The sequence below is a fragment of the Chiloscyllium punctatum genome, chromosome 32 (assembly GCF_047496795.1).
Source record: "Chiloscyllium punctatum isolate Juve2018m chromosome 32, sChiPun1.3, whole genome shotgun sequence".
NCBI classification, from domain to species: domain Eukaryota; kingdom Metazoa; phylum Chordata; class Chondrichthyes; order Orectolobiformes; family Hemiscylliidae; genus Chiloscyllium; species Chiloscyllium punctatum.
The window spans coordinates 34,596,449-34,624,216 of NC_092770.1; the positions used below are offsets into that span (position 1 = coordinate 34,596,449).

At 44.1% G+C, this 27,768-nt stretch overlaps 1 protein-coding gene across 1 annotated transcript in view; it reads right to left on the bottom strand.

Annotated features, from left to right (window-relative positions):
• Nucleotides 1–27,768, bottom strand: part of zdhhc17 (zDHHC palmitoyltransferase 17) — a 152,474-nt gene that overhangs the window by 16,990 nt on the left and 107,716 nt on the right. Inside the window, exons 8-12 of the mRNA XM_072552062.1 lie at nucleotides 15,984–16,109; nucleotides 14,933–15,075; nucleotides 13,755–13,857; nucleotides 9,985–10,107; nucleotides 295–357 (exon numbers count right to left, since the gene is read on the bottom strand). Of these exons, the coding sequence (XP_072408163.1) occupies nucleotides 295–357; nucleotides 9,985–10,107; nucleotides 13,755–13,857; nucleotides 14,933–15,075; nucleotides 15,984–16,109 (558 nt within the window). The remainder of the gene's footprint in view (nucleotides 1–294; nucleotides 358–9,984; nucleotides 10,108–13,754; nucleotides 13,858–14,932; nucleotides 15,076–15,983; nucleotides 16,110–27,768) is intronic.

Genomic DNA, 27,768 nt, shown 5'->3' on the forward strand with positions numbered 1-27,768 from the left:
CTCCGGTTTCCTCCCACAATCCAAAGATGTGCAAGTCCAGTGAATTGGCCATGCTAAAATGCCCATACTGTTAGGTGCATTAGTCAGGGGTAAATATAGGGTAGGGGAATGGGTCTAGGTGGGTTACTCTTCAGGGGGTGGTCGGTGTGGACTTGTTGGGCCAAAGGGCCTGTTCCATACTGTAAGGAATCTACATAATCCAATCCATTACAGAGTATTTCAAGCTCAAAGCGAGAAAGGCAAGTGAAGATTGAAAGAGGAAATCCAAATAAAAAAAAGCAGATTATCTCTTACCAAACAGGTACTGCAAAATATACTCAGGTCCAAGTGCCCAGATTCAGCCAGTTCCACGATTGTCTGTGATGCAAGCAGAAATACAACAGCAAAAGGTGAATTATTTAAAATAAGAATACAGAATATAATTGACTAGACAAATCTGTATCTTCCCTGTAACAAGGAAAAATGTTACATTTACAAAGAACACAAGTTACTTGGCTGGGGTCACCATGCCTGCAGTGCTTTCAAAGAGAGAGATCATGCACAATAAATCAATTTGATTTGAACAGACACGAAGGTAACTTCTCTCTCTCTCTCAGAAATCTGAAAACTAATGATCATGCTTCGTCCTGATTAGTGAAGGGTTCCTACAGGAGAAGACTTCCATTTGGTTGCAGCAATAAATTCATAAAGGAGAATTCAAACTCTACACCACTATCTCCAGAAGGCATCGTCTCAGACTAAGGGGTCAGAGATGAGGAATTTCTTCTCTCAGACAGTAGTGAATCTGTGGACGTCTTTGCCTTAGAGGGCTATCGAGGTTGGATCATGAAGTATATTCAAGGCTGAGATGGATTTTTAATCAGAAAGGGAATCAAGGATTATGGGAAAAAGACAAGAAAATAGAGATGTGAATTATCAGGTCAGTCACGATCTCATTGAAGGCAAGGCAAACTCAACGGGCTGAATCTCCAACATCTTAGGGTCTTTTCTGGTGTACAGGTTGTAACACTCCTGTATGAGATTCATCCTATGAAAGTAATGTTTGATTTAAGCGTATGTTATGGACACACTTGAGGAAGGATGCAATAACTTTGAGAATAGAAATTCACTGCAATGATTCCAGGGATGAGGAGTTATAGTGAAAGGGATGGATTGAAAAATTGAAGTTGTGCTTCTTGAAGCAGAGAAGTCCAAGAGGTAGTCCAACAAAGCTGGTTAAAATCATGAAGGTGCTGGATAAAGTACTGACATGTGTTATTTCCCAATGGCTGAAAAGTCGATGTCAGAGGGCACTGATTTCAGGTTATTGATTCCAAGCTTTTTTTCTGAGAGAACAAGTGATTAGGAATTGTAATGCACTGCGTCATAAAATTCAATCGTAGTCTTCAGATGAGAACTGGATAAATAGTTGAAGGAGAAAAGGGATTAAAGGCCTACATCCTAAAGTCTTAAAGGAAGCGGCAACAGACACAGTGAATGCATGATTTCAAAACTCCCTAGTTTCCGAAACTTTTTTTTAGATTAGATTACATTACAGTGGGGAAACAGGCCCTTCGGCCTGTTTCAGTGGATTGAAGAAATGCTAATATAAAGCCATTATATAAAAAAGCAGGGAGGCAGAAAATAACAAACTACAGAGCTGTCAGTTTAACATGTGCCATTGGGAAATTGTTGGAATCAATTATTACATATCTCTGGACTTCCAGAAGGCACCTGAAGGAATCACAAAATGATCACACAGGTTAGAGGTAATATGTAAGTTTGGAGAGAGGACTGACTAACCAACAGAATACACAGAGACTCTGGCTGGCAAATATCAACTCGTGGCCAACTATCGGGCTCAGTCTTTGCACCTCATCTTTACAATCTATAGCTGTAACTTGGATACAGGGATAAAACATTCATTGGCCAAATATGCAGATGACACTAAAATAAGTGGGAAAGTAAGATACATGGAAGAAATAAGAAATTTACAAATGGATATGGATGGGTGAGGGCAATGGGCCAAAGTTTGACAGATGAAGTTATTGTGGATATGTGATATCCATTTTTATCAGAAGAATGAAAAAAAGCAACATGTCTAAATGGGCTCGAAACTTCAAAATACCTCAGTAAGGAATCTGGGTGGCTGTGTGCATGAATTGCAGAAAATACCACAGACTTTGGAAATGTTTCTGTGAATGCAGAAAATGGAGGGTAATTGGAATTTTGGCATCTATTGTTATAACAGAGTATAAATATTACAGAGTACATGGCAGAGCAGGCTCAAGGGACTGATTGGCATCTTCCTGATCCTAGTTCTTATGCTGTTAATTGAGGATTTGGAGTTCAGGCTCATTCACATGGGACTGGTAAATGGAATTCAACACAAGGGAAGTGTGAGGTATTCCACTTTGGAAAGTCAAATCAAGGTAGGATTTAATGAGGAGTGGAACAGAGGGACCTCGGAGTAGAAGGAAATTGTTCATCGAAAGCAGCATCACAGGTAGATAGCGTGGTCAAGACGACATTTAGCATGCTGGCCTTCACTGGTCAAAGCACTGAGTATAGGAGTTGGAATGTTATGTTACAATTGTACAAGTCGTTGGGGAGGCTGCACTTGGAGTACTGTGTACAGCTTAGGTCACCCTGTTATAGAAAGACATAGTTAATCTGGAAAGAAGATTTACAAGGATGTTGCCAGAAGAAGTAGGCCTGAGTTATTGGGAGAGGTTGGTCAAGATAGGACTCTATTTCTTGGAACATAGGACAATACACCTTATTGAGGTATATAAAATCATGAAGGGCATTGATAGGATGAATGCAGATAGTCTTTTTCCCAGGGTTGGGGAATTGAAAACTAGAGGGCATTGGATTATGGTGAGAAGGGAAAGATTTAAGGAGGACCTGAGGGACAACTTCTTCACACAGAGAGTGGTATGTATCTGGAATGGGCTGCCAGAGAAAGTGGTTGAAGCAGGTACAATGGAATAGAAAGTTGAGAGCGATATGGACCAAATGTGGGCAACTGGAAATAGCTGAATGGGCACCATGGTCAGTGTGGGCCGAAAGGCCTGTTTCCATGCTGTATTACTGTATGAATGTAACTGTGGATATTTTGCTCTGTCCTTGCCACAATGCACCTGATCCTTTGTCGCTGAGGTTGGGAATTACATCTCCCAGCTCTCATGTTTCCAAAATGTAAGAAATGCAACCGACATCCCTTACAAGTTAGTTTTTTTTAAAAAATCCGTCCTATTAGATCAGACAGAAATATTTGAGCAATGAATTAACCTGGTCTGCATCAAGCGACACTTACAGTGATGACGTGGCCATTTTCCTTATCATGGTGGCAGGTTTTATAGCTCATTTTCGGAGTCACTTATTACCTTGCTTAGTTTTATTTAATTATTTTACCCCAATCAGACTAAATCCCCCAGGATGAAAGGTTTGGAGAATCATTTGCCGAATGTCATTTGTGTCTCTCAAGTGCTCAACATCGACTGCATAAAATTAGTAATTAATTCCAGCACAGATGAATATGAAGTATCACATTTTAATGATAAAAATAAAATGGTCAGGTATTATTAGTAAAAAGAATCTAAATATGAAGGCACATGAGAATATAGAAACACAAATCAAAAAGGGTTTGACAAGATCAATACAGCCATTCAAAAAATCCAAATCAAGCCATAAGGCCCTAATTCTACATTTGAAAAGTAGGGAAGCGATGGAAAACTTGAATCCAACTTTAGGCCCTTGAGCTTGTTCTATCGCTATTCAGTGAGATTATGGCCTAACTCTATATACCTGTCTTAGGCCCATATCCTTTAATACCTTTGCTACAAAACATTGTCTATCTCAGATTTAAAATTAATAACTGATCCAGCATCAACTGCTGTTTATGGACAAAAGAAAACTTCTCCCACCCTGTGGAGAAGTGTTTCTCAACATCTCCTCTGAGTGGTCTGGCCCTAGTTCGAGAGCTCCAACCAGTGGGAGTAGTTTATCTTTACCTACTTTGTCTTTTCCTGTTCATATCTTGAAGACTCTGATCAGATCATCCTTTAACCTTTAACTTGGTCCTGGTCACTGTTATTAAAAGGAAACAGACAGTGAGGAAGACCCAAAGAGGCTTAAAGGATGATACTGAACTGTAGGGGGAGGCCATACCTTTCAGAAGAGCCGGGTCTAGTTCTTCTTCAAAAGAGGAGGTTGTGGGCGTCACCTATTCAAGGTGTGTACAAGTCTGAAAGTTTCCAAGTGTTAACATAGAAAATGTTTGCTTGTGGGGAAGAGTATAATTGGAGACCATCAAAATAGATAATCACCAAGAAATGCAATAGAGAATTCAGGAGAAAGGTCTTCATTAAAGAGTGGCAAAAACAGAACAGACTACCACAGGGAGTGATTGAAGTGAACAGGAGATTTTTTTTCACTCTTTTCACAAGCAAAATCAGCATTTGCTATAAGTCTCTTCATAATAACACAGGAGCAGAAGTAGGTCATCTGCCTTTGAGCTTGGTTCCCCCATTTAATAAGATCATCCTTGACCTGACCCTGATTTCAACTCCACTTGTGTCTGCCTCTCATAACCCTTCAGTCCTTTGTCTCTAAGAAACTGCTGCAACTGAGTGGTTGCAGGCAATTTCAGATGATTTCAAGTCAAATGCATTGCTTGAGGGCTGCAGTCACATGTAGCCAGACTCTTAGAGTACCCACAAGAAATCCTCAACTCTTTTCAATTCTGACAGCAAAGTGTTGCCGTTAGCCACCCGAGCCGTCAGTATATCACAGATTAACACCCTGTCCAAACTTAATAGGTTCACGCATCAGACAAAGATATTGTTGCCTCTCACAGCTAAGCAATGGTAAATAAAGGATATTGGAGGAGAAAGTGAGGACTGCAGATGCTGGAGATCAGAGCTGAAAATGTGTTGCTGGAAAAGCGCAGCAGGTTAGGCAGCATCCAAGGAACAGGAGAATTGACGTTTCGGGCATCAGCCCTTCTTCAGGAATGAGGAAAGTGTGTCCAGCAGGCTAAGATAAAAGGTAGGGAGGAGGGACTTGGGGGAGGGGCGTTGGGAATGCGATAGGTGGAGGGAGGTCAAGGTGAGGGCGATAGGCTGGAGTGGGGTGGGGGCGGAGAGGTCAGGAAGAAGATTGCAGATTAGGAAGGCGGTGCTGAGTTCGAGGGATTTGACTGAGACAAGGTGGGGGGAGGGGAAATGAGGAAACTGGAGAAATCTGAGTTCATCCCTTGTGGTTGGAGGGTTCCCAGGCGGAAGATGAGGTGCTCTTCCTCCAACCGTCATGTTGCTATGGTCTGGCGATGGAGGAGTCCAAGGACCTGCATGTCCTTGGTGGAGTGGGCGGGGGAGTTGAACTGTTGGGCTACGGGGTGGTTGGGTTGGTTGGTCCGGGTGTCCCAGAGGTGTTCTCTGAAACATTCCGCAAGTAGGCGGCCTGTCTCCTCAATATAGAGGAGGCCACATCGGGTGCAGCGGATGCAATAGATGATGTGTGTGGAGATGCAGGTGAATTTGTGGCGGATATGGAAGTGTCCCTTGGGGCCTTGGCGGGAGGTAAGGGGGGAGGTGTGGGCGCAAGTTTTGCATTTCTTGCTGTTGCAGGGGAAGGTGCCGGGAGTGGAGGTTGGGTTGGTGGGGGGTGTGGACCTGACGAGGGAGTCACGGAGGGAGTGGTCTTTTCAGAACGCTGATAGGGGAGGGGAGAGAAATATGTCCCTGGTGGTGGGGTCCGTTTGGAGGTGGCGGAAATGACGGTGAATTATACATTGGACATGGAGGTTGGTGGAGTGGTAGGTGAGGACCAGTGGGGTTCTGTCCTGGTGGCGGTTGGAGGGGCGGGGCTCAAGGGCGGAGGAGCGGGAAGTGGAAGAGATGAGGTGGAGGGCATTGTCGACTATGTCTGGGGGGAAAATTGCGGTCCTTGAAGGAGGCCATCTGGGTGGTACGGTTTTGGAACTGGTCCTCCTGGGAGCAGATGGGGCGGAGATGAAGGAATTGGGAATATGGGATGGCGTTTTTACAGGGGGCAGGGTGGGAGGAGGTGTAGTCTAGGTAGCTGTGGGAGTCGGTTGGTTTATAATAAATGTCTGTGTCGATTCGGTCACCCAAGATGGAAATGGAAAGGTCTAGGAAGGGGAGGGAGGAGTCTGAGACGGTCCAGGTGAATTTGAGGTTGGGGCGGAAAGTGTTGGTAAAGCGGATGAACTGTTCAACCTCCTTGTGGGAGCACGAGGCAGCGCCGATACAGTCATCGATGTAGCGGAGGAAAAAGTGGGGGGTGGGGCCAGTGTAGCTGCGGAAGATGGACTGTTCCACATATCCTGCAAAGAGGCAGGCATAGCTGGGGCCCATGCGGGTGCCCATGGCTACTCCTTTGGTAAATCAAGGATATGAATAACAAAAAACAGGATGTCCCTGTATTAATTTAGTGTTGGGTTTACAGTCCAGTTAGGGTGGCAGTCAATCAAAGAGATGAAGCCGCAGTGGCCCCTCTAGCTTTGATGAATCATATGTTGCAAAGTTGGGTAGAGTTAATGTAAATTGGAAGACAGGATATCAGAAATTTGGTATTTGTAAAACTGTAAAAGGAGGGATAGCATTGCATAGCCCCTTTAAAAGATGATGTTTTGTCAGTGCTTAGAGTTAAAATGGATGTCTGTGAGCAGCTTCAAGGTTTGCACCAACATTCATTTCGAAAGGTCCTATTGTTAGCAGATAAAGTGGCAGATTTTGTTTATCAAGACAACAGGTTTTGAATTTAGCCAATCAATTTCAGCCAGGCACTGAGATACCAAAAACCTATTAAATTTAAATATAATGGTTTTGACAACATAGGATGCATCCTATTTTGAGAAAGTGATGTGTCATGAAGGGTATAAAAGAAGAGGGCAGCTGGACAAAGACCCCAGAGCTAACAGCTCTCAGCTCACTCTCTCGGGAAATTCGCTCTCATCGTCATCGATGTATCAGAGAAAGTACCATCCAAAAACAAGTCACGAATGCTGTGTCTGCGTGGGTTTCCTCCCACAATCCAAAAATGTGCAGGTTAGGTCAATTGACCATGCTAAATTGTCCGTAGTGTTAGGTGAAGGGGTAAATGTAGGAGTATGGGTCTGGGTGGTATACGCTTCGGCGGGTCGGTGTTGACTTGTTGGGCCGAAGGGCCTGTTTCCACACTGTAAGTAATCTAATCTAATCTAAAAAAAAGGCGTCCCTGACAGAAGAATCAGGGGAAATTCAGATGGTTCAGATGAGGCGATGGAGAGTTACAGATCAGTTAGGAAGGATTTAAAGAGAGAGTTAAGAAGAGCAAAGAGAGGACACGAACAGTCTTTAGCAAATAGAATAAAGGAGAACCCTAAAGCTTCCTATAGGTATGTGAGGAATAAAAGGACGATTAGGGTAGGAATAGGGCCAGTCAAAGACAGAAGTGGGAAGTTGAGTGTGGATCCTGTGGAGATCGGAGAGGTGGTAGACGAACATTTCTCATCGGTTTTCACTCAGGAAAAGGAGAATATTGTAGAGAAACAAAATTGAGGTACGAGATATTAGACTAGAAAGGATCGAGGTTAGTTACAAACAAGTGATATCGATTCTAGGGGTGAAAGTAGACAAGTCCCCTGGGCCGGTTGGGATTTATCCAAGGATTCTCTGGGAAGCTAAGGAGGAGATTGCAGAGCCTTTGGCTTTGATATTTGAGTCGTCAATGTCTACAGGTTTGGTACCAGAGGACTGGAGGATTGCAAATATGGTGCCCTTGTTCAAGCAGGGTAGTAGAGATGACCCAGATAATTAGAGACCAGTGAGCCTTACCTCTGTTGTACGAAAGGTTTTGGAAAGGATTATAAGAGATAAGATTTATAATCATCTATCAAGCAACAATTTGATTTCAGATAGTCAACATGGTTTCTTCAAGGGCAGGTCATGTCTCGCAAACCTCACTGAGTTTTTTGAGAAGGTGACCAAGCATGTAGATGAGGGTAGGGCAGTTGACGTGGTATATATGGATTTCAGTAAAGCCTTTGATAAGGTTCCACATGGTAGGCTGTTGGAGAAAATGCAGAGGCATGGAATTGAGGGTAATTTAGCAGTTTGGATTAGAAACTGGCTTTCTGAAAGAAGGCAGCGAGTGGTGGTTGATGGAAAATATTCAGCCTGGAGTCTGGTTACTAGTGGTGTGCCACAAGGATCTGTTTTAGGACCACTGCTGTTTGTTATTTTTATAAATGACTTAGACGCAGGCATAGGTGGATGGATTAGCAAATTTAAAGATGACACGAAAGTCGATGGAGTAGTGGACAGTGTGGAAGAATATTACAAGTTGCAGGGGGACTTGGATAAACTGCAGAATTGGGCTGAGAGATGGCAAATGGAGTTCAACACAGCAAAATGTGATGTGATGCACTTTGGGAAGAATAACAGGAAGGCAGAGTACTGGGTCAATGGAAAGATTCATGGTAGTGTGGATGTGCAGAGGGATCTAGGTATCCATGTACATAGATCCCTGAAAGTTGCCACCCAGGTTGATAGTGCTGTTAAGAAGGCATACGGTGTGTTAGGTTTCATTGGCAGAGGGATTGAGTTCCGGAGCCGCAATATCGTGCGGCAACTATACAAAACGCTGGTGCGGCCACACTTGGAATATTGCGTACAGTTCTGGTCGCCATATTTCGTGAAGGATGTGGAAGCATTGGAAAAGGTGGAGAGGAGATTTACCAGGATATTTGCCTGGTCTGGAGGGAAGGTCTTATGAGGAAAGGCTGAGACACTTGGGCAAAAAGAAAGCTAAGAGGGGATTTGTTGGAGACATACAAGATGATCAGAGGATTAGATAGGGTAGATAGTGAATGTCTTTTTCCTAGGATGATGACGTCAGCATGTACGAGGGGACATTATTACAAATTGAGGGGTGATAGATTTAAGACAGATGCCAGAGACAGGTTCTTTACTGAGAGAGTGGTATGGGCGTGGAATGCCTGACCTGCTAAGGTTGTCAACTCAGCCACATTAGGGAGATTTAAACAATCCTTAGATAAGCACATGGATGATCGGGGGATAGTGTAGGGGGACGAGCTGAGAATAGTTCACAGGTCGGCGCAACATCGAGGGCCGAAGGGCCTGTTCTGCGCTACCTGTTCTATATGTTCTATGAAGTGTTCCTGACAGAGGACTCGATGGGAGAAGGCACAGAACATTCCAGAAGACACAATCTGGCTGTAATTTCGACAGACGAAATTCTAATTTTTTGTACATGAGTGGGCTTGTGTTTATTGGAACAGCATACCGTTAGAATCTTGTTTTACTCTGGAATAGTTAGTAGGTAGAAGGGACTTATTCGATTTGTTAGTATTCTAGTAAATTTGCTCACTGTTAGAATTAGATAAATAAATTGTTACTTGTTGATTTTAAATTGAATGTTAGGGATTTATTTTTACTTAACCACTAGAAATTGCTGAAAGGCAGATTACACCACTTTTCACACTCCCCTTTTCGGTTATGGGGAGAGGTGCTCCTGTTTTAGTTCTCACAGTGGGGGGATGGGGTCAACCTTTGCCTTATAACACATAAAACTGCAAAAATAGAGGAAAGTTTCATTCAGAACTTGCGATCCTTCTAAGGATAGCTTTTAAACACAGACCAATTAAATTATATGCTTAAAAACACAGAACATGAGCCAAAGAGAAAGGGTTTCTATTCATTTCTGGGACTTAAAATTACAACTATCTGCAACCACAGAATATGCCAAAAGAAACACTGGTGTGATAGTAATTCAACACAAAGTATAGCATTCCTTTTAATTAGTATATGCTTCTAAATAGGATGGAATTTAGCCACACATTATTCAATAGTGCGAGTGATGAGTTAAGTGTGGGACACAATTACTGTAACCCAATGTTTCCTTGAACAGTATTTTCATGGATTGTAATGCAAGGTTTACACTTGTTGGAACTACAAACCATCTTCTGCCCCTTACCTTCTTCTTCTGCTCTTCTGTAGCTTTAATGACTCCTGGGTCTGACTTCCACGACTTTCCAAAATTGTAGAAAAGTCCTACACTATTGACAAGAAATGGGAGGTGAACTGACAGAACAGGGAGATGTTCTTTTGGTGTTAAGGAATTAAAGGCTTAGAGACCAAAGTCGAGAACTGTAAGGTTTATGATTAGATTACTTACAGTGTGGAAACAGGCCCTTCGGCCCAACAAGTCCATACCGACCAGCCGAAGTGCAACCCACCCAGACCCATTCCCCTACATTTACCCCTTCACCTAACACTACAGGCAATTCAGCATGGCCAATTCACTTAACCTGCACATTTTTGGACTGTGGGAGGAAACCAGAGCATCCGGAGGAAACCCACACAGACACTGGGAGAATGTGCAAACTCCACACGGACAGCCGCCTGAGGCGGGAATTGAACCCGGGTCTCTGGCGCTGTGAGACAGCAGTGTTAACCACTGTGACACCATGCCGCCCACCTTATCCTTCCTTTCCATGACATTGAAGCTTTACAATAGTTAGTTCTATAATTTGTGCTTCCAAAATGTTCAAAACGTATCAGTAAACTTCTCACAGTCAAGTAGGAGACACCTCATCTGGACTGAGACATAGCCCACATGAGTTTGTAGTTTAGGGAATTGGGAGGCAGCATGGAAACTCAGTGCAGAGTAAAAACTTTTTGCTTGTGTTTTTGGCTCTTAGTTTGTGATTTTTTTAAACAGAATAAATTGAAGCCGAAGATCAGGGGGCCAGCACAAGAAAGTGACACAATAGGTAAACCCCCGTAAGATCAGTGCTTGGTGATAGCTATTAATTTGACTATCTTTTCTAGGTTACTTTTCAGTTTGAAGGTAAATGGGGGAAATATTTACAGATAATAAACTAAAAGACAAGTACAAATGTTTTAAAAATCAAATTAAGAACAAAGTTAACAAAACTGAGCTGTAGAGCCTGGTGATGTGTTGTACCCGCATGATGTGGGAGCTGTTCGATCCCATTGTGGTTCATGGTGACCACAGCTGTAATAAGTGTTGGTTGCTTGAGGAACTCCAGCTCAGAGTTGATGAGTTGGATTCTGGGCTTCAAACACTGCCATACATTAGGGAAGGGGAGGAGTTACCTGGACACCGTTTCAGGAGGCAGTTACATCCCTTAAGGTTAAAGGTATCGAACTCAGTCAGTGGTCAGGGTCAGGGGAGTGTGACTATGAGCGAGGCAGGTAAAGGGATCCAGGAGGTGGTGCTGAAGGAGCCTCAGCCTTGAGTTTGTCTTAACAGGCTTGAGATTCTTGCTCCCTGTGTGGATGAGAGCAGGGGGCTGTAAGGCTGATGAGCAAACTGACCATAGCATAATGGTACAGGGAACCATTCAGGGGTAGGAGAAAAGAGAAATGTCGTGGTAATCAGGACTAGTATAGTCAAAGGGATAGATACTGCTCCCTATGACCAGGATCGAGAATCCTGAGAGCTGTGTTGCCTGCCCGGTGCCCAGGTTTAGGATATCTCACCTGGGCTGCAGAGGAATGTTTAGTGGGAAGGCAAAGATTCAGTTGTCAGGGCCCAAGTAGGTACCAATGATATCAGTAGAAAAAGGAAAGAGGCCTGGCTGAGGGAATATGAGCAGCTAAGGGCTAAATTAGAAAGCAAAGTCAAAAAGGTAATATTGTCTGGATTAGGTTTGTGCCACAATCAAATTGAAACAGGGTCAACAAGCTTCCAGAGGAAAGATTGGTGTGGGAGAAACAGGAACAAGTTCATGGAACATTGGCATCAGTGTGGGGGAAGGAGGGATTGGCTCTACCCGAATCATGCTGGGACCAGAGTTCTGGCAAATCATTTACCTTGGGCTGTGGATTGGGGGAGGTGTGTTCAATTGCAATTATGGAAAATGATGGAAAGCATTAAAGGAGGAAGGGCTCAGCAAAGGTGATTCAAGTTTCCCAAACAAGTAATAGTAAAGTGAGTGGGGAGTTTCGTGCCTGACAAATCTGTCAGAATTCTTTGAGGAGGAAGCAAACAAGTTACATAAAGGACAGTCGGCGGATGTCATCTATTTACATTTCCAGAATGTGCTACACAGGAGGCTGCAAAGTAAGGGAAGAGCCCATGATCATGAGCATGGAATCACTTTCGGTAAAGGGGCAGTACAGAGAGATCTGGATGTTCTTGTACACCAGTCAATGAAGGCAAGCATGCAGGTACAGCAGGTAGTGAAGAAGGCTAATAGCATGCTGGCCTTCATAACAAGAGGGATTGAGTATAGAAGCAAAGAGGTTCTTCTGCAGCTGTACAGGACCCTGGTGAGACCACACCTGGAGTACTGTGTGCAGTTCTGGTCTCCAAATTTGAGGAAAGACATTCTGGCTATTGAGGGAGTTCATCGTAGGTTCACGAGGTCAATTCCTGGAATGGCAGGATTACCTTACCCTGAAAGACTGAAGCGACTGGGCTTGTATACCCTTGAGTTTAGAAGACTGAGAGGGGATATGATTGAGACATAAGATTATTAAAGGATTGGACACTTTGGAGGCAGGCAACATGTTTCCGCTGATGGGGGAGTGCCGAACCAGAGGACATAGCTTAAAAATACGGGGTAGACCATTTAGGACAGAGATGAGGAGAAACTTCTTCACCCAGAGAGTGGTGGGTGTGTGGAATGCTCTGCCCCAGAGGGCAGTGGAGGCCCAGTCTCTGGATTCATTTAAGAAAGAGTTGGATAGAGCTCTCAAACATAGTGGAATCAAGGGTTATGGAGATAAGGCAGGAAGAGGATACTGTTTAGGAATGATCAGCCATGATCATATTGAATGGCGGTGCAGGCTCAAAGGGCTGAATGACCTACTCCTGCACTATTGTCTATTGTCATGATGTTAGGGTCAAGGTACTGTCGTGGATAGAGGATTGGTTGTCTGGCAGAAGGCAGACAGTTGGGATAAAGGGGCTTTTTGATGGATGGCAGCCAGTGACCAGTGGAATTCCATAGGGGTCAGTGTTGGGACCACAACTATTCACATTATACATTAACGATCTGAACAAAGGAACTGAGGGCACTGTTGCTAAATTTTCAGATGACACAAAGTTAAGTGGAGGGACGGGTAGTCTTGCGGGAGCACAGATACTGCAGAAGGACTTGGACAGGCTGGGAGAGTGGGCAAAGTAGTGACAAATGGAAGAGAATGTGGGCAAGTGAGAGGTTATACACTTTGGTCAGACGAATAGAGGTGTACACTATTTTGTAAATGGGGAAAGGCTTCGGAAACCTGAAGCACAAAGGAATTTTGCAATCTCCAGTTCTCGTAATGTTAACGTGCAGGTTCAGTTGGCAGTTAGGAAGGCAAATGCAATGTTAGTACTCATTTCAAAAGGTCGAGAATACAAGAGCAGAGATGTACTGCTGAGGTGGTACAAAGTTCTGGTCAGACTGCATTTGGATTGTTGTGAGCAGTTTGGGCTCAGTATTTAAGGAAAGATTGCTGGAATTGGAGAGAATCCAGAGGTTTATAAGAATGAACCTAGGGATCAAGGGCTTGTCATATGATGAGCGGTTGAGGACTCTGGGTCAGTACTTGGACTTTAGAATCATCCATTCATAACACAAGACAGAATACCAAACCCAACACAGCTGGATAAATGCATCTTGCTAATTGGTACTTTACGAATCGCCACCTCCCCACCAACACCACCACCAAGCTTCACCAAGTGAGAAACTCATGGGAAAGGAATAATCAGAGAGACTTTAAAAGGATATCAGACCACAGCCAAAAGAACCATGTAGCATACATCCAGAATTTGGTTGCGAGATAAATTCCAAGAGGCAGCGCACTGTGCATAGAGTGATCAAAAAATGATCTGAAAGAAACAATAATGTTAATACAATTCATGCTGTTCTTGCCTTCACTGCTATCACTGTCTCCAGATTCTCATGTACAATGACAATGGGTTAAATAAGTGTACTTTTTGCTGTGTTTTGTTTACAATCTGAGAGCTGTTGTCCTACCCACACTGATTGGAATCACAGACTGGTCACAACTCAGAAGAAGGCATTTGTCAGCTCAAACCTGGATGTTGCTCAGGGAGTTCCCTGAGTGTGCATTTGGACTTGGACTACTTTAATAACTGAGGAATGACAAATGGTGCTGTATATTGTACAATCACCCATTTCTGACTTTACGATGGAGGGAAGGTCATTGATGAAACAGCTGAAGACCGAGGACACTACCCTGAGGAATTACTGCAGATGTGTCAGAGAGCCGAGATCACCAATTTCCAACAACCACAACCATCTTCCTATCTGTCAGTTATGGCTCCAACCAGCAGATTGTTTTCCTCTGATTCTCCTTGCTTCCAGTTTCGCCAGGGTTCCTTGATGCCACACACAGTCACATGCTGCCTTGATGTCAAGGGCAGTAAGTCTAAACTCTCTGACAGTGTTTGATCACAAGTCTCTCAGATATATTTTAGTACAACAGATCACTAATTACAGTTCTGAGGAAGGGTCACGCTACCAAAACATTAACTCTGACTTCTGTTCACAAATTCTTCCAGACCCACTGAGCTTTTCCAGCAACTTCTATTTTTGTCACTATTTACACCACTGTATGAAAGGGGTACTTTAACAGTGTATGTTTTTCATTCTGCATTTAAAAAATATAATTTTTAGGATACAGGTACTAACTGATGACTCAAAGGATAAATACACCATGTCATTAGTGCAGAACTCAACATAATTTATTGTCTTTTCCTAAAGTTCTACACAAAATACATGACACATATCATAACTGATATATAGAATGGATTGTAATCAACTTGAATATAAATATCAGACTGAACTTAAGAACAGCAATATGTTTACAGAGCAATATGGAAAATTGACTGAACAGGAAATAAAAGTCTCAAATTGAGAACTTTCACTTCCATCACTTACTTTGACAGGAACTGTACCATTGCCCAGACTCCACCATACATCAGTCCCTTTATTAGCCAGGAATCAATGTCAAGGTCAGCTATGAATCCCATCAACCAGATCACTAAAAATGGAGTCCCCAGCATCACCTTTTGACGAAATTCCTGTTGCAAAAGAAAATGCAGTAAAATTTGATTATAAGAAAAGACAAACATTTTTTTTAAATTCCAAGAGAAATTCCAAACTCAGTAAAGTCAACTCTTGTTTTGCAGTGGTACAATAATGAATATACAAATGAACAGGTGAAGGCATTCAACAAAATACTTGCTGCGTGTGTCCAAATCACTAAATGCACTCTGTCTCATGTATGTTCAGTTCAAACAAAAGATAAGCGTCATCTTTACAATCCATGATGCAAACATGAAAATATCACTGTTACATGCAATCAGTCCCATTTACAAATTTGCATTGTCCCTCCTGTATAGGCCACGAACCGAAGATTAATCATGACTAGAAGGTGTAAATGAAACTTTCATCCATTTCTTGATCAGTTAATTTTGAACTACCAAACTTCTTTAAGTAAATGCTAAAAGCTCTTAAAACATAATTTTGGGAATGTAGGGATGCTTTTTAGTCGGAACCATAGCAACAGGGGGCCAGTTCTAGCCTGAACAACAGCAAGGCCTCTATAATGGCCCTCAGCTGTCCCAGGGTTAAGAGCAGATAAAGACGAAAGAACAAAGCTGCAGGAGAAACCATTTATGTGGTCTGCTTGCTGGATCTTCTCCTGGGCACTATGATATGCATTAAACATAAATCACTGCCCAAGTTCACTGCCACAGTTCACCTGAGAATTTAATAAACTTGTTCTGACTTTATCTCATTAACTAGTCTCCTGGTAGAACTTTTTGCCAGTTTGCCTTCAGAACAATTAGTGGTTCAGAACTTTCCAAACCAACAATGATATTTCAAAAAATAAGTCATTGGATGTAAAATACTTTGTGATATTCTGAGGTCATGAAAGGTACAATTAATCAGCAAGTCATTTCTTCCTCCTTTTCATCTTGCTCACCTTGTCTGCCTTCAGCCTTTTTAGGAATGAAGGACTGTCAAAGCCTTTTGCTTGCCTTGCTTCTTGTAAATGGTTAATCATCCAAACATTTTTCCTCTGTTTAGCAAGATCTAATGGTGTTTCACCCTGTGAAAACAAAGTGTAGGCAGAAACAAAAACTGGAGTTTCACAGCACTTGCTTGTAAATTGGATGACGTTCCAGTTGTTAATAAACTTGAAATAAGAAAGAGGATCAGGGTTAGTCTATTTAGCCCCTCTGGTCACCTTTGCCATTCAATAAGATCATGATTGAACGATCATTTCAACTTCACCTTCCTGCTTGCCCCCATTACCTGTGACTCCCTTGCAGATCAAAAATCTGAATATATCAAATGACTATGAATGCTGAGGTACAGAATTTCATAAACAATGGATTTTTTTTTCCAATTCACTCGTGGAATGTTGGTGTCACTGCTGGCATTTATTCCCCAACTCTAGCTGCCCTTCAACCAAGTGGATTTCTAGGCCATTTCAGAGGACAGTTGAGTGTCAACCATATTGCTGTAGGTCTGAAGTCACGTAAAAGCCAGACATGATAAACATAGCAGTTTTTGTTCCCTCAAGGATATTATTCATCCAGATGGGTTTTTCTGACTATTGACAGTGGTTTCATGTTGTTGTGGTCCTGTTCGCCGAGCTGGGAATTTATGTTAAAGATGTTTCGTCCCCTGTCTAGGTGACATCCTCAATGCTTGGGAGCCTCCAGTTAAGTACTTCTGTGTTGTTCCCTCCGGAATTTATAGTGGCGTGTCTCTGCTGCTTCCGGTTGTCAGTTCCAGCTGTCCGCTGCAGTGGTCGGTATATTGGGTCCAGGTCGATGTGTTTGTTGATAGAATCTGCGGGTGAGTGCCATGCCTCTAGGAATTCCCTGGCTGTTCTGTTTGGCTTGACCTATAATAGTAGTGTTGTCCCAGTTGAATTCATGTTGCCTGTCATCTACGTGTGTGCCTACTAAAGATAGCTGGTCGTGTTGTTTCGTGGCTAGTTGGCGTTCATGGATACGGATTGTTAGCTGTCTTCCTGTTTGTCCTGCGTAGTGTTTTGTGCAGACCTTGCATGGGATTTTGTACTCTACGTTGGTTTTGCTCATGCTGGGTATCAGGTCCTTTGTCCTGGTGAGTTGTTGTCTGAGAGTGGCTGTTGGTTTGTGTGCTGTTATGAGTCCTAGTGGTCGCAGTAGTCTGGCTGTTAGTTCAGAAATGTTCTTGATGTATGGTAACGTGGCTAGTCCTTTGGGTTGTGGTATGTCCTCATTCTGTTGTCTCTCTCTTAGGCACCTGTTGATGAAATTGCGGGAGTATCCGTTTTTGGCGAGTAGATTGTAGAGGTGTTCTTCTTCCTCTTTTTGCAGTTCTGGTGTGCAGCAGTGTGTTGTGGCCCTTTTGATTGCAAATTCAACCCAAACTCTGGGTCAGATATGTGGATGACACCTTTGTAATCATTAAAAACACAGAAATAGAAAACATACACTGGATCATCAATGCCACACTCACAGGAATCCGATTGCATCAAGAGAGGGAGAAAAGGACAACCAATTCCCATTCCTTGACGTGATGGAACAGAGAACACCGAACGGAGAATTCACCACAAAGGTATACAGGAAAGCCACACACACAGACCAAGTCCTGAACTACGAAAGCAACCATCCAAACACACACAAAAGAAGTTGCATCAAGACACTGTTCAAAAGGGCCACAACTACCATACAGCACTCTCAGACAACAACTCACCAGGATGAAGGACCCGATACCCAGCATGAGCAAAACCAACGTAGAGGACAAAATCCCATGCAAGGACTGCACAAAACACTACACAGGACAAACAGGAAGACAGCTAACAGCCCGCATCCATGAACACCAATTAGCCATGAAATGACACAACCAGCTATCCTTATCCTTAGTAGCCACACATGTGGATGACAGGCAACATGGGTTAGACTGGGACAACACTACTATTATAGGACAAGCCAAACAGAGAACAGCCAGGGAATTCCTAGAGGCATGGCACTCATCCACAGATTCTATCAACAAACACATTGACCTGGACCCAATATACCGGCCACTGCAGCGGACAGCTGGAACTGACAACCGGAAGCGGCAGAGACAAACCACTATAAATGCCGGAGCGAATAACACAGAAGCGCTTCAGAGGAGGCTCCTGAGCACTGAGGATGTCACCTAGACAGGGGGCGAAACATCTGCAACACAAATTCCCAGCTCGGCAAACAGAACCACAACAACGAGCACCTGAGCTACAAATCTTCTCACAAACTTTGAACAATGTTTTCATGGTCATCAGTAGATTCTGAATTCCAGATTTTTGTTTCATTAAATGGAACTCAAATTCTACCACCTATTGGGGCAGGATTTGAACCTGGTTTCCCAGATCATGTCCTGAGTTTCGAGATTAATAGGTTAGCAATAATCGCCCCCCCCACCCCCCGCCCTAAAAACATGGTTTCTCAGCTTAAGTAGGAGACCAAGAACACAAAACATTCCAGCGCAGTATAGGCTCTTCAGCCCTCAATATTCCACCAACCTGTGGAACCAATCTGAAGCCCATCTAACCTACACTATTCCACTTTCAATATGTCCATCCAATGACCATTTAAATATCCTTAAAGAGGCAAGTCTACTACTGTTGCAGGAGTATGTTCCACACCTCTACTACTCTCAAAGGAAAGAAACTACCCCTGATGTCTGTCGTATATCTATCACCCCTCAATTTAAAGCTATGTCCCCTCATGCCAGCCATCACCATTCGAAGAAAAAGGCTCTCACTGTCCACCCTATCTAACCCTCTGATTATCTTATACGTCTCAATTAAGTCACCTCTCAACCTCCTTCTCTCTAAACAAAACAGCCTCAAGACCCTCAGCCCTTGCTCATAAGACCGTCCCTCCATACCATGCAACATCTGACTAAATCACCTCTGAACCCTTTGCAAAGCTTCCACATCCTTCCTATAACGCAGTGACCAGAAATGAACACAATACTCCAAATGTTGCTGCACCAGAGTTTTGTACAACTGCAATATGATCTTGTGGCTTCAAAACTCAATCCCTTTACCAATAAATGCTAACACACCATATGCCTTCTTAATAACGATATCAACCTGGGTGGGAATTTTCAGGAATCTGTGCACAAGGACACCAAGATCTCTCTACTCATCTACACTACCAAGAATCTTACTATTAGCCCACTACTCTGCATTCCTGTTACTCCTTACAAAGTGAATCACCTCATACTTTTCCACATTAAACTCTATTTGCCAGCTCTCAGCCCAGCTCTGCAGCTTATCTAAGTCCCTCTGTAACCACAACATCCTTCTGCACTATCCACAACTACACCGACCTTCATGCCATCCACAAATTTACTAATCCATCCTTCTCTGCCCTCATCTAGGTCATTTATACAAATGACAAACAGCAGTGGACCCAAAACAGATCCTTGCGGTACACCACCAGTAACTGAACTCCAGGATGAACATTTCCCATCAACCACCACCCTCTATCTTCTTTCAGCTAGCTAATTTCTGATCCAAACCGCTAAATCACCCTCGATCCCATGCCTCCGTATTTCGTGCAATAGTCTACCATGGGGAACCTTATTAAACTCCTTACTGAAATCCATATATACCACATGAGGCTTTACTCTCATCCACCTGTTTGGCTACCTTTTCAAAGAACTCAATAAGGTTTGTGAGGCACAACCTACCCTTCACAAAACTGTGTTGATTATCCCGAATCAACTTATTCCTTTCTAGATAATTATAAATCCTATCTCTTAGAACCCTTTCCAACACTTTACCCACAACCGGAGTAAGGCTCACAGGTCTATAATTTCCTGGGTTGTCTCTACTCCCCTCTTCGACCAAGGGAACAATATTTGCTATCCTCCAGTCTTCTGGCACTATTCCTGTAGATAATGACGACACAAAGATCAAAGTCAAAAGCTTGGCGATCTTCTCAGCTTCCCAGAGAATCCCAGGATAAATCGCATCTGGACCAGGGGACTTATCTATTTTCAGCCTTTCCAGAATTGCTAACACCTTCTCTTTGCGAACGTTAATCCTGTCGAGTCTAGCAGCCTGTATCTCAGTATTCTCCTAATCAACTTTGTATTTTTCTAGTGTGAATACTGATGAAAAATATTCATTTAGCGCTTCCCCATCTCCTCTGACTCCATGCACAACCTCCCACTTCTTTATTTATTTTATGTTCATGGTATGTGATTAGGCCAGCGTTTAATGCCCATCTTAATTGGCAAGCAGCTAATAATAACTATATTATTGTGGGTATGGAGTCACAGAGGCTAGACGAGGTAAGGATATCAGATTTCCTTCTCTCCAGGACATTAGTCAATCAGATTAACTTTTATGACAATTGGGAGTGATTAAATTGTCACTATAAAGTGCGTTTATCAATTTCAAACCTCACCATCTGCCAAGTTGAGATTGGAACCCAGCTCCCAGATAATTGCTTTGGCTCCTGGAATGCAAGTCCAGTGACATTACCACCATGCCAACACTTCCCCAATTCTGAAATGGTGTACCCTATTCCCAGAATGTCCCAATAAAAGAAATATCTTCTTAGCAATTGCGTAGAACATAGAACAGTACAGCACAAAACAGGCCCTTCAGCCCATGATGTTGTGCCAATCACTGATCCTCATGTATGCACCCTCAAATTTCTGTGACCACATGTATGTCGAGGAATCGCTTAAATGTCCCCAATCATCCTGCCTCCACAACTGCTGCTGGCAACGCATTCCATGCTCTCACAACCCGCCTCTGACATCCCCTCTATACTTTCCTCCAACCAGCTTAAAACTATGACCCCTTGTGTTAGTCATTTCTGCCCTGGGAAATAGTCTCTGGCTATCAACTCTATCTATGCCTCTCATTACCTTGTATACCTCAATTAGGTCCCCTCTTCTCCTCCTTTTCTCCAACGAAAAAAGTCCGAGCTCAGTCAACCTCTCTTCATAAGATAAACCCTCCAGTCCAGGCAGCATCCTGGTAAACCTCTTCTGAACCCTCTCCAAAGCATCCACATCTTTCCTATAATAGGGCGACCAGAACTGGACGCAGTATTCCAAGTGCAGTCTAACCAAAGTTTTATAGAGCTGCAACATGATCTCATGACTCTTAAACTCAATCGCCCTGTTAATGAAAGCCAAAACACCATATGCTTTCTTAACAAACCTGTCCACTTGGGTGGCCATTTTAAGGGATCTATGTACCTGCACACCAAGATCCCTCTGTTCCTCCACACTGCCAAGAATCCTATCCTTAATCCAGTACTCAGCTTTCAAGTTCGACCTTCCAAACTGCATCACCTCGCATTTATCGAGATTGAACTCCATCTGCCACCTCTCAGCCCACCTCTGCATCCTGTCAATGTCCCGCTGCAGCCGACAACAGCCCTCTATACTGTCAACAACACCTCCAACCTTTGTGTTGTCTGCAAACTTGCTGATCCATCCTTCAATCCCCTCATCCAAGTAATTAATAAAAATTACAAACAGTAGAGGCCCAAGAACAGAGCCCTGTGGAACACCACTCATCACTGACTTCCAGGCAGAATATTTTCCTTCCACGACGACTCACTGTCCTCTGTCGACCAGCCAATTCTGTATCCAGACAGCTAGGTTCCCCTGTATCCCATTCCTCTTGACCTTCTGAATGAGCCTACCATGGGGAACCTTATCAAGTGCCTTGCTGAAGTCCTCATACACCACATCCACAGCTCGACCCTCATCAACCTTTCTAGTCACATCCTCAAAGAACTCGATAAGATTTGTGAGGCATGACCTGCCCCTCACAAAGCCGTGTTGACTGCATTTAATCAAGCCATGCTCTTCCAGATGGTCATAAATCCTATCCCTCAGAATCCTTTCTAACACCTTGCAGATGACACACGTGAGACTTACTGGTCTGTAATTGCAGGGGATTTCCCTATTTCCTTTCTTGAAGAGAGGAATTACATTTGCCTCTCTCCAGTCCTCCGGTACGAATCCAGTGGAGAGCGAAGATGCAAAGATCTTCGCAAGCGGCGAAGCAATTGTATTTCTCGTTTCCCAAAGCAGCCGAGGACAAATCTGGTCCGGGTCTGGCGACTTGTCAATCTTAATGTTTGACAAAATTTTCAGCACATCAGCTTCCTCTATCTCTATCTATTCCAGCATGCACACCTGCTCTTCAAAGATTTCATTCACTACAAAGTTCATTTCTTTCGTAAAAACAGAAGCAAAAAACTCATTTAGGGCTTCCCCTACCTCCTCAGACTCCACACACAAATTCCCTCTGTTATCTCTGATCGGCCCTACTCTTTCTTTGACCATTCTCTTATTCCTCACTTAAAGTATAAAATTCCTTTGTGTTCTCCCTTATCCGTTCTGCCAAGCCTTTCTCGTGCCCCCTCCTGGCTCTCCTCAGACCATTTTTGAGCTCCTTCCTCACCTGCCAGAGCTTGACCCTTGCTTCCTCCACCTTACGGAAGCTACCTTTTTCCTTTTGACGAGAAGCTCCACTGCTCTCGTCATCCAAGGTTCCTTTATCTTACCACTTCTTGCCTGTCTCAGAGGGACATATTTATTCATCACTCGCAACAACTGTTCCTTAAACAGTCTCCACATGTCTATAGTGCCTTTACCATGGAACAATTGCTCCGAATCCATGCTTCCTAACTCATGTCTAATCGCATCATAGTTTCCTCTTCTCCAATTAAATATCCTCCCATTTTGCCTAATCCTCTCCTTCTCCATAGCTATATAGAATGTGTGGCAGTTGTGGTCACTATCACCAAAATGCTCTCCCACCACAAGATTTGACACCTGCCCCGGCTCGTTTCGAGCACCAAGTCTAGAATGGCCTCTCCCCTTGTCGGCCTGTCAACGTACTGAGTTAGGAAACCTTCCTGAACACACCTTACAAAAACAGCTCCATTCAAATCTTCTGCTCGAAGGAGGTTCCAATCAATATTGGGAAAGTTAAAGTCAGCCATTACAACAACCCGACTACATTCACACTTTTCCAAAGTCTGCCGACCTATGCTTTCTTCCATCTCCCTGCTGCTATTGGGGGGCCTGTAGTAAACCCCTAACGAGGTGACTGCTCCTTTGCTGTTCCTAATTTCCACACATACTGACTCGGTAGACAGATCTCCCTCAACAATGGAAGCTTCTGTAGCTGTAATACCCTCTCTGATCAGTAGTGCTACACCCCCTCCTCTTTTTCCCCCCCTCCCTATTCTTTTTAAATGCTCTAAACCCTGGAACATCCAGCAACCATTCCTGCCCCTGAGAAACCCATGTCTCTGTTATGGCCACAACATCATAGCACCAGGTACTGATCCATACTCTCATTTCATCACTTTTATTCCTGATACTCCTTGCATTAAAGCAAACACACTTTAACTGATCCCTTGGTTCCTTCCCAGGAAAATCCTTCCCACTAGCTGGTCTACCTCTTGCTATTGCCTCAACTGCATCAACTCTCACCACCAGTATACAGCTCAGGTTCCCACCCCCCCTGCCATACTAGTTTAAACCCTCTCGAACTAATTGAGAAACCCTTCCACCCAGGACATTGGTCCCCTTCCAGTTCAGATGCAACCCGCCCTTCTTGTACAGGTCCCACTTCCCCAGAAGGCATCCCAATTATCTACATATCTGAAGCCCTCCCTCCTTCACCAGCTGCGCAGCCACTTTTTAAGCTGCACCCGCTCCCTGTTCCTCACCTCGCTATCTCGTGGCACCTGTAGTAAACTAGAGAACCCTACTCTGTTCAACCTGCTTTGCAGCTTCCATCCTAACTCTCTGAAATCACTTTTTATATCCTCGATCCTTTTCCTGGCTATATCATGAGTGCCAATATGTAACACGATTTCTGGCTGTTCGCCCCCCCACCCTTTTAGAACTTTATACACCCGATCGGAGACGTCCCGGACCCTAGCACCAGGGAGGCAACATACCTTCCGGGAATCCCGATCCTGACCACAAAATCTCCTGTCGATTCCCCTAACTATCGAGTCCCCTACCCACGAGTACTTTTCTATTCTGTCCCCTTCCCTTCTTTGCCACAGTGTCCCTCCTGAGTCTCCTATTTTTCAATAACATCACCTATTATTTTACTAAATTCCATGATACAGTCCAAACGAGCACAATCTTTCCTCATAAAGCAACACCACCACAAGGAATCAGCCCAGTTTACCTTCACTGAAGTACCTCTAACAATAACTATATTCCTCCTGCAACATGTATGAGGTGAGGGATGCCATGGACGTCCCTGCTGATTACACTTGCAGGAAGTGCACCCATCTCCAGCTCCTCCAAGACCGTGTTAGGGAACTGGAGCTGGAGTTGGATGAACTTCGGATCATTCGGGAGGCAGAGGGGGTCATAGATCGGAGCTATAGGGAAGTAGTTACTCCAAAGATGGCAGATAGATGGGTGACAGTGAGGGGGACTGGGAGGAAGCAGCCAGTGCAAGGACCCCCTGCGGTCATTCCCCTCAAGAACAAGTATACCGTTTTAGATACTTGTGGGGGGGACGACTTACCAGGGGTAAGTGACGGGGCTCAGGCCTCTGGCACGGAGCCTGTCCCCGCTACTCAGAAGGGAAGGGTGGAGAAGAGCAGAGCAATAATAATTGGGGACTCGATAGTTCGGGGCACAGATAGGCGGTTTTGTGGGAACGAGAGAGACTCACGTTTGGTATGTTGCATCCCAGGTGCAAGGGTACGTGATGTCTCTGATCGTGTTTTCCGGGTCCTTAAGGGGGAGGGGGAGCAGCCTGAAGTCGTGGTCCATATTGGCACCAATGACATAGGTAGGAGGAGTGCTGAGGATGTTAGACAGGCTTTTAGGGAGCTAGGTTGGAAGCTCAGAGCTAGAACGAACAGAGTTGTTGTCTCTGGTTTGTTACCCGTGCCACGTGATAGAGAGTCGAGGAATAGGGAGAGAGAACAGTTAAATGCGTGGCTACAGGGATGGTGCAGGAGGGAGGGATTTCGGTACTTGGATAACTGGGGTTCTTTCTGGGGAAGGTGGGACCTCTATAAACAGGATGGTCTGCACCTGAACCTGAGGGGCACCAGTATCCTTGGGGGGAGGTTTGCTCGTGCTCTTGGGGGGGGTTTAAACTAACTCTGCATGGGCATGGGAACCCAGACTGTAGCTTTAGGGTGCAGGACCTGGAGTGTAGGGAGGTTAGGAATATGGCATCAATCTTAAAGGAGGGTGCCTATAAACAGAAGAGTGGCTTGAAGTGTGTATACTTTAATGCCAGAAGTATACGAAATAAGGTAGGTGAACTCGCAGCATGGGTTGGTACCTGGGACTTCGATGTTGTGGTTATTACGGAGACGTGGCTAGATCAGGGACAGGATTGGCTGTTGCAGGTTCCAAGGTTTAAATGTTTTAGTAGGGTCAGAGGTGGGGGTAAAATAGGCGGGGGTGTGGCTTTGCTTGTCAAAGATAGTATTACAGCGGTGGAAAGGAAGATGGACGAAGATTTGCCATCTGAGGTAGTTTGGGTTGAGGTTAGGAATAGGAGAGGTGAGGTCACCCTGTTAGGAGTCTTTTACAGGCCTCCTAATAGTCCTAGAATCGTTGAAGAAAGGATTGCGAAGATGATTCAGGAGAAGAGTGACAGTAATAGGGTGATTGTTATGGGAGACTTTAACTTTCCTGATATTGATTGGGAAAGCTATAGCTCAAGTTCGTTAGATGGGTCAGTGTTTGTGCAATGTGTGCAGGAGAGTTTCCTGACACATTATGTAGATAAGCCAACAAGAGGTGAGGCCATACTGGATTTGGTTCTGGGTAACGAACCAGGCCAGGTATTAGAACTAGAGGTAGGTGAGCACTTTGGGGACAGTGACCACAATTCGGTGATTTTTACTCTAGTGATGGAGAGGGATAAGTGTGTACTACAGGGCAAGAGTTATAGCTGGGGGGCAGGGAAATTATGATGCGGTGAGGCACGACTTAGGATGCGTGCCTCGGAAAAGTAGGCTTCAAGGCAAGGGCGCACTTGATATGTGGAACTTGTTCAAGGAGCAACTATTGAGTGTCCTTGATAAGTAGGTACCTATCAGGCAGGGAGGAAAGGGTAGTGTGAGGGAGTCGTGGTTTAATAAGGAATTGGAATCCCTTGTTAAATGGAAGAGGGCGGCCTTTGTAAAGATGAGGCGTGAAGGTTCAATAGGGGCGATTGAGAGTTAAGGTAGCCCGGAAGGACCTGAAGAGAGAGATAAGAGCAGCAAGGAGGGGACATGAAAGGTCCTTAGTTGGTAGGATTAGGGAAAACCCTAAGGCTTTCTATAGGTATGTTAGGAATAAAAGAATGACTAGGGTAGGAATAGCTCCAATCAAGGATAGTAATGGGAAGTTGCGTGTGGAGGCTGAAGAGATTGGGGAGGCACTGAATGAATACTTTTCGTCAGTATTCACTCAGGAACAGGACATTGTTGTCGATATGAATACTGAGGCACGAATAAGTAGAATGGATGGCTTTGAGATATGTAGAGAAGAGGTGTTGGAAATTCTGGCAAGGGTGAAAATAGATAAGTCCCCTGGGCCTGATGGCATTTATCCTAGGATTCTCTGGGAAGCAAGGGAGGAGATTGCAGAGCCATTGGCCTTGATTTTTGTGTCCTCTTTGTCTACAGGAGTAGTGCCAGAGGACTGGAGGCTAGCAAATGTGGTTCCCTTGTTCAAGAAGTGGAGTAGGGATAATCCTAGTAACTATAGGCCAGTGAGTCTCACTTCTGTTGTGGGCAAAGTCTTAGAGAGAATTGTAAGGGATAGGATTTATGCACATCTGGATAAGAATGATGTGATCAAGGATAGTCAGCATGGTTTTGTGAAGGGCAGGTCGTGCCTCACAAACCTTATTGAATTCTTTGAGAAGGTGACTAAGGAGGTAGATGAGGGGAAAGCGGTAGATGTGGTATATATGGATTTTAGTAAGGCGTTTGATAAGGTCCCCCATGGTAGGCTACTGCAGAAAATACAGAGATATGGCATTGAGGGTGAGTTGGAGGTTTGGATTAGGAATTGGCTGGCTGGAAGAAGACAGAGGGTAGTAGTTGATGGCAAAGGTTCATCTTGGAGTGCCGTCACTAGCGGTGTTCCACAAGGATCTGTTTTGGGACCATTGCTTTTTGTCATTTTTATAAATGACCTGGAGGAAGGGTTAGAAGGTTGGGTGAGCAAGTTTGCGGATGATACGAAAGTCGGAGGAGTTGTAGACAGTGAGGAAGGATATGGCAGGTTACAGCGGGATATAGAGAAGCTGCAGAGCTGGGCAGAAAGGTGGCAAATGGAGTTCAATGTAGCTAAGTGTGAGGTGATTCACTTTGGTAAGAGTAATAAAAAGATGGATTACTGGGCTAATGGTAGACTACTTGGTAGTGTGGAAGAGCAGAGGGATCTTGGTGTCCATGTACACAGATCTCTGAAAGTTGCCACCCAGGTAAATAGTGCAGTGAAGAAGGCATATGGCGTACTGGCTTTTATTGGTAGAGGAATTGAGTTCCGGAGTCCTGAGGTCATGCTGCAGTTGTATAAGACTCTGGTGCGGCCGCATCTGGAATATTGTGTGCAGTTTTGGTCGCCATATTATAGGAAGGATGTGGAGGCACTGGAACGGGTGCAAAGGAAGTTTACCAGGATGTTGCCTGGTATGGTAGGAAGATCCTATGAGGAAAGGCTGAGGCACTTGGGGTTGTTTTCGTTGG